Here is a 12,830-nt window from a genome sequence, read left to right on the forward strand (position 1 = left end):
GTCTCCCCGCTGTAGCCAGCTAGCGCTGCTGCTAGTTCCCCGCTAACTTCCGCTAGCTCTCTGCTAGCTCTTGCTAGTTCCCCGACAACCACCAAAGGTCGCGGGACCAGCCCCGGCTCGACACCCGGCTCGGGCAAAGGGGACACGGGCAGTAGCATCAGCAGCGTGGAGCTAGCAGCAGCAGCGTGGAGCTAGCAGCGTGGAGCTAGCATCAGCAGTGGGGAGTTAGCATCAGCAGCAGGGAGCTAGCAGCAGCAGCGTGGAGCTAGCAGCAGCAGTGGGGAGTTAGCAGCAGCAGCGTGGAGCTAGCAGCAGCGGTGGGGAGTTAGCAGCAGCAGCGTGGAGCTAGCAGCAGCGGCGTGGAGCTAGCAGCAGCAGTGGGGAGTTAGCAGCAGCAGCGTGGAGCTAGCAGCAGCAGTGGGGAGTTAGCAGCAGCAGCGTGGAGCTAGCAGCAGCAGCGTGGAGCTAGCAGCAGCAGTGGGGAGTTAGCAGCAGCAGCGTGGAGCTAGCAGCAGCGCTAGCTTGCTACAGCGGGGACAACCACCGAAGGTAGTAGCGGCTGGTAACCTGCGGTAGTCTTTTAACGGAGCTGCCACATTTTCGAGAAAAGAGCTGTTGAATTGTTTTATTTCAGTTCAGGAAGAACCATAGATGTCACTACATTTGTCTCTGTTGTATTGTGGTGCATGCAGCAATCTCAGAGACAGATATCCCAAAACCTGATCAAAGAACAACCGAAGGTAACCAACAAACTCTGCATGGTTGGATACCGCAAGAGGTACATCAGAAATCATGCTTTCTATCTGATGATGTGGTTTTGATGAATTATTATGTCAAAAAATGGGAAACAAATTCCCATTCTCATTTCCCAGAGCCCAAGCCGATGTCTTCAAATTGCTAGTTCTGTCCGACCAACAGTCCAACAGCCAAAGATCTGCAGCTGACAGCGATATGAAACCCCAAAATAAAAAATAAATTAAATTCCTCATGTTGAAAAGCTGGAATCAGAGAACCTTTGGGCGTTGTTTGCTTCATAAATTATTTAAGAGTTAACTCTCATCCATTTTTTGTCAGATGTTTTTCTCAGAAGTGAACAAAAAGAGAGTTAAAGTTGCCATTTTATTCAATGGACTCTTTTGGCTTTGAAGAGAGCGACATGAAGGTGAGGTACAGTACGTTTCTTTAAGACACCTCGAGGAAAAGAACAAAAAAATCAATATCAGTTGAAGTGTGCACTATATTTAGAATACACTTTATTTCGATCAGAAAGCTCCTTTTCCTGTTATTTCAAAGCCACCAGACTCCTTTGAAGATAACAGTAACTGTAATACTACTGTAATACTTTTACTATATATACATATATATATATATATATATATATATATATATATATATATATAGCAACATAACTATGCATTAACCTACATCATATCAAGTTTGTAAAAGTAACTTTAATACTATATATATATATACATATATATATATATACATATATATATATATATATATATATATATATATAGCAACATCACTTCTGCATTTTTTTCCCGCACATTTTTCCCGTCAATTTTTAGCGCACATTTTTGCCGAACATTTTTTTACCATTTTTTTTTGGATACGTATGGAACACCACCAGTATGGTACAGATGATTAAAAAAAAAAGTTTTATAATGGACCCACGGCAGCCGGCCTTGACACACGAGCCTACGCACTCACATGCGGTGGAAGATATTCCTGCATTTGCACATGTACACTTTCACAAGAACATACAGCGCGGTGTGACCCTGTGGTCTGCACACACACACACACACACACACACACACACACACACACACACACACACACACACACACACACACACACACACACACACACACACACACACACACACACTGCATGCATTGTATTGGATACAAGATACACACTCTTGCGAGGCCCACTTTACCAGCCTGCAGCCTCCTACACACTCACACTTTTAACGCACAAAGAGGCACGAGCCGGAGACTCATGTTGCCATGATACTGCTCACACCTGACACTGTTACCCGCTGCCAAATCTACTGGCAAATATCCCAAAAATGAATGAATTAAATATATATATATATATATATATATATATATATATATATATATATATATATATATATATATATATATATATATATATATGATCTTGGCACTGCTTCCCACTGTTTCATGGCTGTCAGCACAAAAGAGCAGTTCAGGTGCTCTGTGTTCCACCTCGGTGAGACGAGGGCCGGAGCTCCGACAGAAAGGGGCGGGAGCTTTTTGTGTCTCTAATGGATTCAGATCAGGATCTTTTAGCTCAATTTGCATTCAGAAAGTCCAAAGAACCGGGACGGAGAGTCCTCCTTTGTTTCTACGAGTGGGTCTCACGCCTGTTTGGACGAGACAGGTTGCACTGTGTATTAAGTGTGTATAAATATCGAGGTTATATGAGTATATCATAGCATGATTTTGGATATTGTTACATGGTAATATAGCATAAGTGTTTGACTGTCAACGCTTCTAGCGGTTCAACTGTTTGCTTTTATCGACTGAAGACTATTTATCACCAATATTTCGCAAAAGCACCGATATTCACCTCGCAATATCGATATTGATTGTGATATTCTGCCCATCGCCGTCTGACTGAATGCATTCTGGTGATGTCACAGAATCTCAGCGGCATCGCGAGGATGACGACGGTCAGAAGAACCAAAAAGAGAACCGGCTGTTGCATGAAAACGGACGCGCTTCTTTTCCTTCAATCATTTATTTCTCCAAATTGCCGCACACTGCAGAAACACACACACACACACACACACACACACACACACAGATTTTAGGACACTCCTGCTGCCCACACAGAGGCGCTCATACAGATGAAGGCGCACACATAAACAGGCACACACACACACACACACACACACCAGTCTTCAGCAGATCTCAGTGCTGGGAGCTTATATAAGGGAGAGTGGGAGGCTGAGAGCTATTTCAGGACCAGAAAAGACGCAAGTGTGTGTGTGTGTGTGTGTGTGTGTGTGTGTGGCTATAGTACCCATATGGATTTGTATTGGTGCAGCTGTGTGTGTGTGTGTGTGTGTGTGTGTAGGCCCGCTGCAAGGACTACGAGGGCTCTGATTCAACAGGGTTTCATAACCAGTCAAGTTTGAGGTGAAGTTTGGCTCAGGAACCCTGTGGCAGCTCTACGGAGCGCCTGCACACACGCTAATGGAGGGAAAAAGCAGCGATCCCACAGAGCCGCGTAGGAACTGGACAAATGCCGACACGTTTCCTGGTTGTAGCGCACCAGGCGTGTCAGGCGCACCCCTGGGTGTTGTGTCCTGCTGCAGTCTTCTCCTCAGAGGAACGCTGCCATTAACTGACGTGAGTGAGAGCTACATCCGGCCAAGATGGCCTCCTGGTCCAGTGGAAGCAGGTAGACGTCAGGAGGGATCTGACAGTTTCTGTGTGGTTCTTCCATCTCGTGGTGGAGAGCGGCCTCACAGTGGCTTCCTTCCCCGTTCTCAGTGGGGTCAAAGGTCAGCGGCAAGGAAGAAGACTTCAAATGATTTAGCTAAACCAGATTAAGGTCCAACACACGTGTTCATCATCATGTTTTATTGCCGTCCTCTGATGTGTGGTAGTATTATTACGTTGTTACTTATTTAATTGATAAGTTAAAGTAGTTTTAATGAAACTCGATGTTCTGAACCGCACTACATCCTGTAATGTTGGTCTTCTCCAGCTGCAGCGATCACCGGCACGGAGGCACGATAATATAAATCCCAGACCGATCAATAACTAATGTTTAGTTTCACCATCCATGACTCTGTGGTTTATTTCCTTGTTAAAATAATGAAAAACGATCCTTGTGTTTTCTCAGACCCGCTGGGCGAAGATGTTAGATGTTTACAGAGATATGAATCACAAAGAGAAAGCAGCAGAGGACATTTTAAAGCATTTCTTGCAGGAGAAATGAGTCAGATGATCCTCAAAATGCTGGAAAAACAGTTTCCGCTCTATTGGGGAGGAGAACAATGTGATGAGGACTCAGGAGCAGCGACACGGACCAGGGAACAACCAGCAGGTCCAAATCCTTCCATTACCCAAATATCAAAAGACGAGCGAGAGTCATTTCCTGAGACATTTATACTTTTCCATGACTTTAAACCAATATTCCATGACAAACATTTAGTGAAATCTGGGTGTAAACAGTAAAAAGTGAGTAAATGTAGTATTTAAACTAACAATGAGAACACAAAGCATACAGTAAACCTTAAATGACTCAAATGAATGAGACAATAGTTTGATTAAAAGAATAAACATTTATATAGATGCCTGTATGTATGCCTGCTTATATTTTGAGCGTCTTTCTTTTAAAAGCATATTCATTATTTCAAACTCAGTGTAAATGAATATAACACATTTACATGAATATACAAAACTTTGGGGATTTTATTTTTTGTTTCAAGGACTTCTGCAGGTCTGGAAACAACCATTTTAAAATGCCATGACTTTTTCCAGGTTTTCCATGACCGTAAGAACCCTGAACATTCACATCACGGGATCTGATCAGTGTAAACGTTTATTTCAAATTAAAAACATACAATAATGAAGACCGAATATGACTACATCCAGTGCTCTGGAATAAAGCTTCAATTAACGCATCGACCTCTCATAATCTAAATTTAAAGACACTGAACCAAAACAAATAATTTGGTGTCGATATCTAGAGGAGAAGTTCACCACCGAGAGCTCGGGAAAGACAAAAAAAAAAAAAAAAAAAAAGCGGTTTGATTTATTTTAAGCTTTCATCTTCCGAGGCGCCGCTAATTAAAGCGCTTTCCCCGAACGCGGCGTGAGGCGCCTGTGGGGCGTCGGCCTGCGCTTCCCAAATTACACACTTCCAATCTGCGCTCTCAAAATATGGATTGAAGTAACCGTCTCGTAAAATCTAATAATAATAAAAAATAAAAAAAGCAGCAGAACGGTCTTTATGCGCTCGTTTAATGAGCGGAGGATTCAATTTGTTCCCAGGGACGGAGATCTCGTCTTTATTTAAAAAAAATTATTATTCAGCGAGGAGATAATGAGGCGCTCTGCAGACAAGGCCACGAGGAAAGAGAAAATAAACTCCTTTAAATGTATTTATTAAAACAATAATGTCAAACGGCTGCAGCCGGCGAGCTCAAGGGTGACGTTTTGACGATTTTGTCTTTTTTATATCATTTTAAATTGAATATCTTTAGAGGTTTGGCTGTCGCTGCAACAGAATAAGCACTTTTTAATATTTTTTTTTTTTTAAATAATTTTTTTTTTTCTTTGTGAGAAAAATACTTTTGATTATTCTCGAAATTACACGCTGGTAAGAATGTATATTAATTGGTGAATTAATTAACAGTATAATAAAGGATCATTTGCAGGACCTCCACACAGACGGGACCCGGGCATCGCTGTAGCATGTCATCGCATTTTTATGCTCTTATTTTGTTAATCCCCCGATTGCTGATCGGACCGTCAGATTTGTGTCTCGTGAGATTAAACTTGTGTCTTTCCCCCAAAAAACAGCTCATGCACGAACACACGGAGACGACCCGAAGCAGGTTTCCTGTTTTTAATCAGAAATCATCGGTTTTACAAAAATGACAATCATGTTGATGTTGCAACCTCGAGATTGAAAAACTAAGAAAAAATAGAAGCTTTTGCTGGATTAGTGAACATATACTTGGTGTGTGTGTGTGGGGTTGTGGGCTGGGGTTGTGTGTGTGTGTGTGGTTGTGGGCTGGGGTTGTGTGTGTGGGGTTGTGTGAATGTGTGTGGTTGTGGGCTGGGGTTGTGTGTGTGTGTGTGGTTGTGGGCTGGGGTTGTGTGTGTGGGGTTGTGTGAATGTGTGTGGTTGTGGGCTGGGGTTGTGTGTGTGGGGTTGTGTGAATGTGTGTGGTTGTGGGCTGGGGTTGTGTGTGTGTGTGTGGTTGTGGGCTGGGGTTGTGTGTGTGGGGTTGTGTGAATGTGTGTGGTTGTGGGCTGGGGTTGTGTGTGTGGGGTTGTGTGAATGTGTGTGTGAGAGGGGTTGTCTGTGTGTGTGGTTGTGGGCTAGGGTTGTGTGTGTGGGGTTGTGTGAATGTGTGTGTGAGAGGGGTTGTATGTGTGTGTGGTTGTGTGTGTGTGTGTGTGTGGTTGTGGGCTGGGGTTGTGTGAATGTGTGTGTGAGAGGGGTTGTATGTGTGTGTGGTTGTGGGCTGGGGTTGTGTGTGTGAGAGGGGTTGTGTGTTTGTGTGTGTGTGTGAGAGAGATGGGTTGTGTGTGTGTGTGTGTGTGAGTGTGTTAGATGGGTTGTCTGTGTGAGAGAGATGGGTTGTGTGTGTGTTTGTATGAGATGGGTTGTGTGTGTGTTTGTATGAGATGGGTTGTGTGTGTCTGTGTGGTTGTGGGCGTGTGGTTGTGTGAATGTGTGTGTGTGGGGTTGTGTGAATGCGTGCGTGTGTGTGGGGGGTCTATTAGTGTTTCCAGCGTCTGTCTATCTATGTGCGTGTGCGTGTGTGTGTGTGTGTGTGTGTGTGTGTGTGTGTGGTCTATTAGTGTTTCCAGCGTCTCTCCGTGTGTCTCTCGTCCTCTCCGGTCCAGGTGCGGCCGAAACCATCTGCGGTTTCGGCCGGTTACCGGGGGTCATCGCCATGGCGACTCAAAAGCGGCCGTCACTACTACTTGGTTTCAGAGCTCGCGGCGATTCGCCCGTCTGTCCGTTCCGCTCTCGCCGCGGCCGCTCGGCGTCTTCGGTGCTTTTCACCGCCTCCTCCTCGCTGTCCGGGTAGCTTCCTGCTGCGGTCGTCATGGTGACTTGGTGTTCAGCACCTGCACCGTCTTGCGGCCGTAGTGCCAGTAGCTGTAGCCCGACGCCGCCGTGGTCGCCGCGGTGACGTACCTGCAACAACACAGCGGGGACTGTGAACCCTGTCTTCTGATTGGTCGATTTAGTTCAACAGCATCGTTTTTATTGTGTTGTGTGAGGAGTTATTAATAATATTAAATCAGCTTCCTGTGGCTCGTCATGGGTGATTTTTAAATGTATCAATTATGTATCAATTAATTGATACATTTAAAAACAATGTTTCAAATGATAAAACTTGAATCAAAAACCGTGCAGTTATTAGTGATTTAATTGCAAATTCAAGAGTATTTTTGAAACACAATTTTACCAACTAAAAAATTTTATTTAAAATATTCATCATGATAGTTAGAAAACAATATCTATCGGGGAAAATATATATATTTTTTAACTGAATAATTGAAACAGAATGTTTTAAATTGTATTTTAAATGAGTAAATTATGTAATATTCAACCAGGCTCTAGTTTTTAACGAAAGAGAATTTGGGTTCCTCTGAACTTGCGGGTAGAACCGTACTATAGTTTAATCTACAATTTAAACCAATGGTTCTCAAATGGGGGTACGTGAGATTTAAAAATATATATATTTAAAATGAGCATCCATTAAAAAAGTCCTTTAAAATAAATGGTATTTCATAAATATTCAATAAAATATAAGTGTAAGTACTTACTTCACAGGGGTACATCAGTGAAAAAAGGTTGAAAACCACTGGTTTAGTCTAGAGTTTAAACTACAGTTTAATATATAGTATAGACTATAGTTGGTCCCAGAGGCTTTACGGTTTCGTCATAAATCTCCCATGAAAAATAAAAACAAGTGGTATGAAAATGAACACACGTATTAACGGTGCAGGGAAAAAATACTGACAATATGATAATTTATCATCAACAATCTGCTGAATTTGTATAAACATGTAGGTTACTGTGACACAATCAAGTGTTTGTCCCGGAGCTCCGAACTCCAAATCTCTGAGGACTGAAATGAGTCAGCGCTCTTCACCCGAAACACACAGTCGCTCCACAGAGATGGAACTATGTGTGTAAAAAAAACACTTCACTGAAAAGCTAAGGACATTATGGATAGTAAAGTGTGTGTGTGTGTGTGTGTGTGTGTGTGTGTTACCATAAGCACTGCAGCAGGACGCTGTCTGTGTACTGGAAGACGGGAGCAGCCAGAGAGGAAGCAACCAGAAGGAGCTGGATGGCCGTGTTCACCTGACAAAAAACACATAAAGTATGAATACTCTTTATGAAAAAGGCACAAAAACTTTCCTCATACACAGACTACCTGCTTCTCTAAACAAATAAGTTGGGATAATTATTTTAGGGTCAACCCATTGCGTCTGCTTCCAAGAACAAAACAACACTTCTTTGCTCCTGCCAGACACATTTTCTTTTCTTCTTCCAGGTATCAAAATGAATTATGCCAAATTTGTGGTGGAGCCATAAAGGAACATTTTGACAGTTCATTTGAATGTGTTAGTTGTTTTGCATTGCAGAGTTTAACAGTCCAAGTATTGAGGACTAGAAAAACAAAAAAAACATGGATGAATCACTTTTCTGTCAACAAGATGATCATCTTCACCGGCGCTGATTGAGACATTCGTTTGGTTTCATTCCTGATTACAATTAATCAGTTAAATGCAAATAATCAACCTGCATCTGATCAAATATTTGCATTAACATTTGTGTAGAAATAACAGGTCTATGGGCAAATTGTGTGTCCAGTTTGTGCACCTGGTGGCCGTCACGCACACGTTGTAAAGACATAGAAAACATTGGAATGAGAAAAGAAAAAAAAGACACATATGCTCATTATATCCTGTATTTTATGGCTCCATTGTTGCTAAATCGCCACTTCAGCCCAGAAATGTACAAGATGTTCTAAGTCCAGTGCACAATAAGATAAGATAATCCTTTATTAGTCCCGCAGTGGGGAAATTGCAAGATTACAGCAGCAAAAAAAAAAACAGTAATATAAATTTAAATAAACAGTAAAACAGCAATAAAAACAATATTATATATAGAGACAGAATAAAAAAGTATTTAAAATGTATTAATATTGCACCAGTTGAAGTGGTTAAAGTGATTGAAGTGTTATTAAGTGTGTGTGTGTGTGTGTGTGTGTGTGTCACCTTGCTGAAGAGTGTGGGCTTGAGCTGTGCTGTGGTGTAGCAGGGGTTAAAAAACTTGCTCAGCGTCACCTGGAGGAGAGAGAGAGAGAGAGAGAGAGAGAGAGAGAGAGAGAGAGAGCAACTGTTGAGTGCATTCATGTTCTTCCTCTGCTAGCGTCCATTATATTCCATCACTATCTGGCAGTTTTCCTCTCACTAAACACTTCAAAGTGCGTTGGAGTGAGGGGTAACGCGGCTCACCGGCGGCGGTACGGTCTTGTATCGGACCCAGAAGACCGCCGCTATCAAGCCGATGTCTCTGGAAATCACCAGAGCCGTCAGCAGAGCTGAAACAGAATAAAACCACGCGGTAAATAATCCTGGAATGCAATAACATTGAAGATAAACACTTAAAAAGAAATGCGGTTGTTTATTTGGCTCGTCCATCATTCTCTCACACACTGACAGTAAGAATACCTGGTATAAGTTCAGCATAGGTGAGACTGACATATAAAAAACTGATGAGAATCTTGTCGGCCAACGGGTCCAGAGCGCTGCCCAGCGCCGACTTTTGAGTGGGCCACGTTCTGGCGATGTAACCGTCCAGCTGAGTGAGGTGGAGAGAGAATAAGGCATTTTAACTAATGCTTTTTGTTTAACAAACCAGGAAATTCACATCATTTTGTAGACTCCGGCTTAAGTATACATCAATACATAACATTAAAGCTGGATCATTTAAAATAAGAATCACAGTGATTCTGTCTGTGTTGAGGTCTGAAGCTCCACACAAGCCTTAAAGAGAAAGTGTGTGTGTGTGTGTGTGTGTGTGTCTGCGTTACCATGTCGGTCGCTCCGGCCAGCGTGAACAGAGCCAGACTGAGGTGAAAGTGCTGCTGGATGATCAGATGACCCAAGAAGGGAGCCAGCAAGATCCGGCACACACACAGGAAGTTGGGGATTGTCCACGGGTTCTCATACTGGAAAAAAACACACAAAAACCAAACAGATGTGATGCTGTTACTTCATAGATCCACAGTAGAGAGATATAGATATATATCATCAACACAGGTAAATCAGCCCAAACCTTTTCCAGCATTAATGATATGTTTGGTGTCAAGAGAGTGGTTCTGTTTTATATGCAAATATATATGTTTGTATGAGTTTTATATAGAATATTTTACACACAATTGCATTGTTATTAATCTTTCAAGCAGTACCTCGGCTACTAACATGAATATGCTGTTCACAAATGATGCATAAGCAACAATCCTATTCTATGCTTACATGGTTAAATATAAATGAGCCTATAGAGCAAATTACACTGAGAACTATTAGATACTTTTACTTCTGAATACAAGTCGTACTTGTAACAGTATTAGTACTATTACATTGTTGCAATGTTAAAGATCTGAAGTTGGTACTATTACATTATTAATGATCTGAAGTTAGTACTATTACATTAGTACATTGTTAATGTTCTGACATTAGTAGTTACATTGTTGCATTGTTAATGTTCTGACATTAGTAGTTACATTGTTGCATTGTTAATGTTCTGACATTAGTAGTTACATTGTTGCATTGTTAATGTTCTGACATTAGTAGTTACATTGTTGCATTGTTAATGTTCTGACATTAGTAGTTACATTGTTGCATTGTTAATGTTCTCACATCAGTAGTTACATTGTTAATGTTCTCACATCAGTAGTTACATTGTTACAGTTTAGTCTGCACTCACCAGCTCTTTGAACTTGAAGAGCCCTTGTCCCGGTACCGAGTCCCCGGCTTCATCCCGGCCCTCCCCCGGGGATCCGACCGGCGTCTCCTTGGTCTTTCCGCTGCAAAGCCCCCGGCCTCTCGGGGTCAGCGGGGACCGTAACCCCGCCGCCAGCAGCAGCAGCGACCTCTCGTGACCTCCCCGGTGCAGGAGCACGGTTCCTCGCGCGTGCCAGGGTGTCGCGTGAACCTGCGGGAGGATCCCGCTCCAGCACGTCGCGCGCCGCGGGCCCTCCGTCCCCTCGACCCCGAAGAGCCGAGAGTCGCACACCGGGTTGTGTCGCTTCAGCGCTGTCCCGTCGCTGACAGGTGTGTAGCCCCGCCGCCATGACGCAGGCGGCTCGAGGCGACACACACCCGCGCAGCGCGCGACATTCGCGGCGTTGCGGGACAGCGGCCCGGAAACCTTCCCGAAACACACCAGCATTATCCTCACGAGCCCTTCCGTTAACGAGCTTCTGGTCTCGCGCGGTCCGTTACCGTTTTCATGACGGAGTTTCAGCCTCTGACGGTCAGACCCGACTGGATCAGCGCTCCAGACAGCGGGCTGCCATGTTGCCGTAAAGCGACACCGCACAGGAAGTCGTAAACTCGCCAAGACTTTTATTTTGAAAAATACATGATTTTGGCTTTCTCCAGCAAAATAAAGGCTCCATCTCAATTTGATAAGATAACTCCATAGTAATACGTTTTTAGATTGATAATAAAAAAGTAAATATTTAATGTATTTTGGTATTTAAATTGAAAACTATGAGCATGTTTAATCAGTCAATACTGTAAAAACAACAAAATGAGATTTACAATAAAATTAAATAATTTATTAACCAAATGTTTAATATTAACATATAAAGTGCACACCATACAACACGTAAACAGAAACTGGGGACAATACAGAACATTTGAGAACACAAAGACAATAATGAGAAGCAAATACTGTACAGGTTTTTAGATCAACGTACTACAGTGTGATCAATACAAGACTCTTGAGGCAGATTCCAAATAAAATATTATATGATAACAATATAATGGACGCTTAAAACTGCATCAAAACATGTCTGCTTAACGGGGATGGAAGGTAATATGAACGCAGCATCAAAAGTTTAATCTTGGACGAGCTTCCTGCTAAAATGTTTATTTCTCACAGATTGTCTGATTTATATCGTTTATATCGCTGCCAAACACAGATAATGTATACTTGTATCAACATGTCATTTTATGTACATTAAAACAGAAGGGATTTCTAAAATATTGTTATTTCGAACTGTAGTCAAAAAACTACAAAGTCCTCCTGTGTGAAAAATAAAACCTATTAAACAACTCTAAACAGTAAGGTTCAAGTCATCTTATAAGTATTTATCTAATATAAATAAGTACACAGCGTCTTCTCTCAGACACATCGTCAAAGACTGACCTTACTTTGAAATATTAGAAAAACTAAATTAATCTCCAACTGTTTGAATCAGTCACCATGTGTAGTAATACATGAACACTGAAAGCAAAGTGTACCTGACAGTAAACTGGATTAGAACCAGAGAGTTTTTATATTTATTAATATACTGGTATCTTTGGCATTAAGCGTTATGAAAAGGTGCGGCACCAAGTTACATTTGCTTGAAGTAGCTTGAGTAACATTTGTAGTCCCACTTAACTGATGCAGGTACAACCAAATCACAAGTAGGATAAATAATACCACGTTTAATTCAGTTTGTGTGAAAATAGACCAATTCAGCAGAGATGTGCGAGTGCTGGAGTCAGTCGATCTTAGTTCCTCTTTTCAGCAGGAAGTGTGTGCTCATTCAGGAAAGAGAGAGCGAGAGGAGAGAGAGAGACCCGTCGTTGTGCGTTGTTGTGGTTGTTGTGGTTGTTGAGTCTCAAAAGGTTCACACAGGAGTCGGCTGGTTGGTGGTTTGGTGAAAGTGGTCTGGTTAGGACTTCCCCTTGTCAAGTTTTTCTTTCTTTTCATGTTCTCTATAAAAAGAAAAAAGAGACCTTCTTCCTTGTTGAGCTCATCCCGAACACTGACCTGGTCTGCAGGTGTGTCGTCGTCAGCGG

General features: G+C 42.3%; 1 protein-coding gene across 1 annotated transcript; it reads right to left on the minus strand.

Moving 5' to 3' along the window:
- Positions 1 to 5,605: 5,605 nt before the first annotated feature.
- On the minus strand, positions 5,606 to 11,276 carry crls1 (cardiolipin synthase 1). The gene is made up of 7 exons (XM_079230243.1): positions 10,741 to 11,276; positions 9,845 to 9,982; positions 9,483 to 9,612; positions 9,267 to 9,352; positions 9,027 to 9,095; positions 8,015 to 8,106; positions 5,606 to 6,927 (listed from the first exon to the last, which is right to left on the minus strand). Exons 1-7 carry the CDS (start codon positions 11,203 to 11,205, stop codon positions 6,834 to 6,836), a joined length of 1,074 nt encoding a protein of 357 aa, XP_079086369.1. The 5' UTR covers positions 11,206 to 11,276; the 3' UTR covers positions 5,606 to 6,833.
- Positions 11,277 to 12,830: the final 1,554 nt, after the last annotated feature.

This window comes from Taurulus bubalis (assembly GCF_910589615.1).
Source record: "Taurulus bubalis genome assembly, chromosome: 14".
Taxonomy (NCBI): domain Eukaryota; kingdom Metazoa; phylum Chordata; class Actinopteri; order Perciformes; family Cottidae; genus Taurulus; species Taurulus bubalis.

What these genes read in the sequence shown, in the direction of transcription:
- crls1 (XM_079230243.1), bottom strand. Translation starts at nt 11,205, where the DNA reads ATGCTGGTGTGTTTCGGGAAGGTTTCCGGGCCGCTGTCCCGCAACGCC. An exon ending in TCTTCAAGTTCAAAGAGCTG is followed by an intron (nt 9,983 to 10,740) that starts GTGAGTGCAGAC and finishes GTTTTTTTCCAG; the next exon opens with TATGAGAACCCGTGGACAAT. An exon ending in AGCCCACACTCTTCAGCAAG is followed by an intron (nt 8,107 to 9,026) that starts GTGACACACACA and finishes GTTTTTTGTCAG; the next exon opens with GTGAACACGGCCATCCAGCT.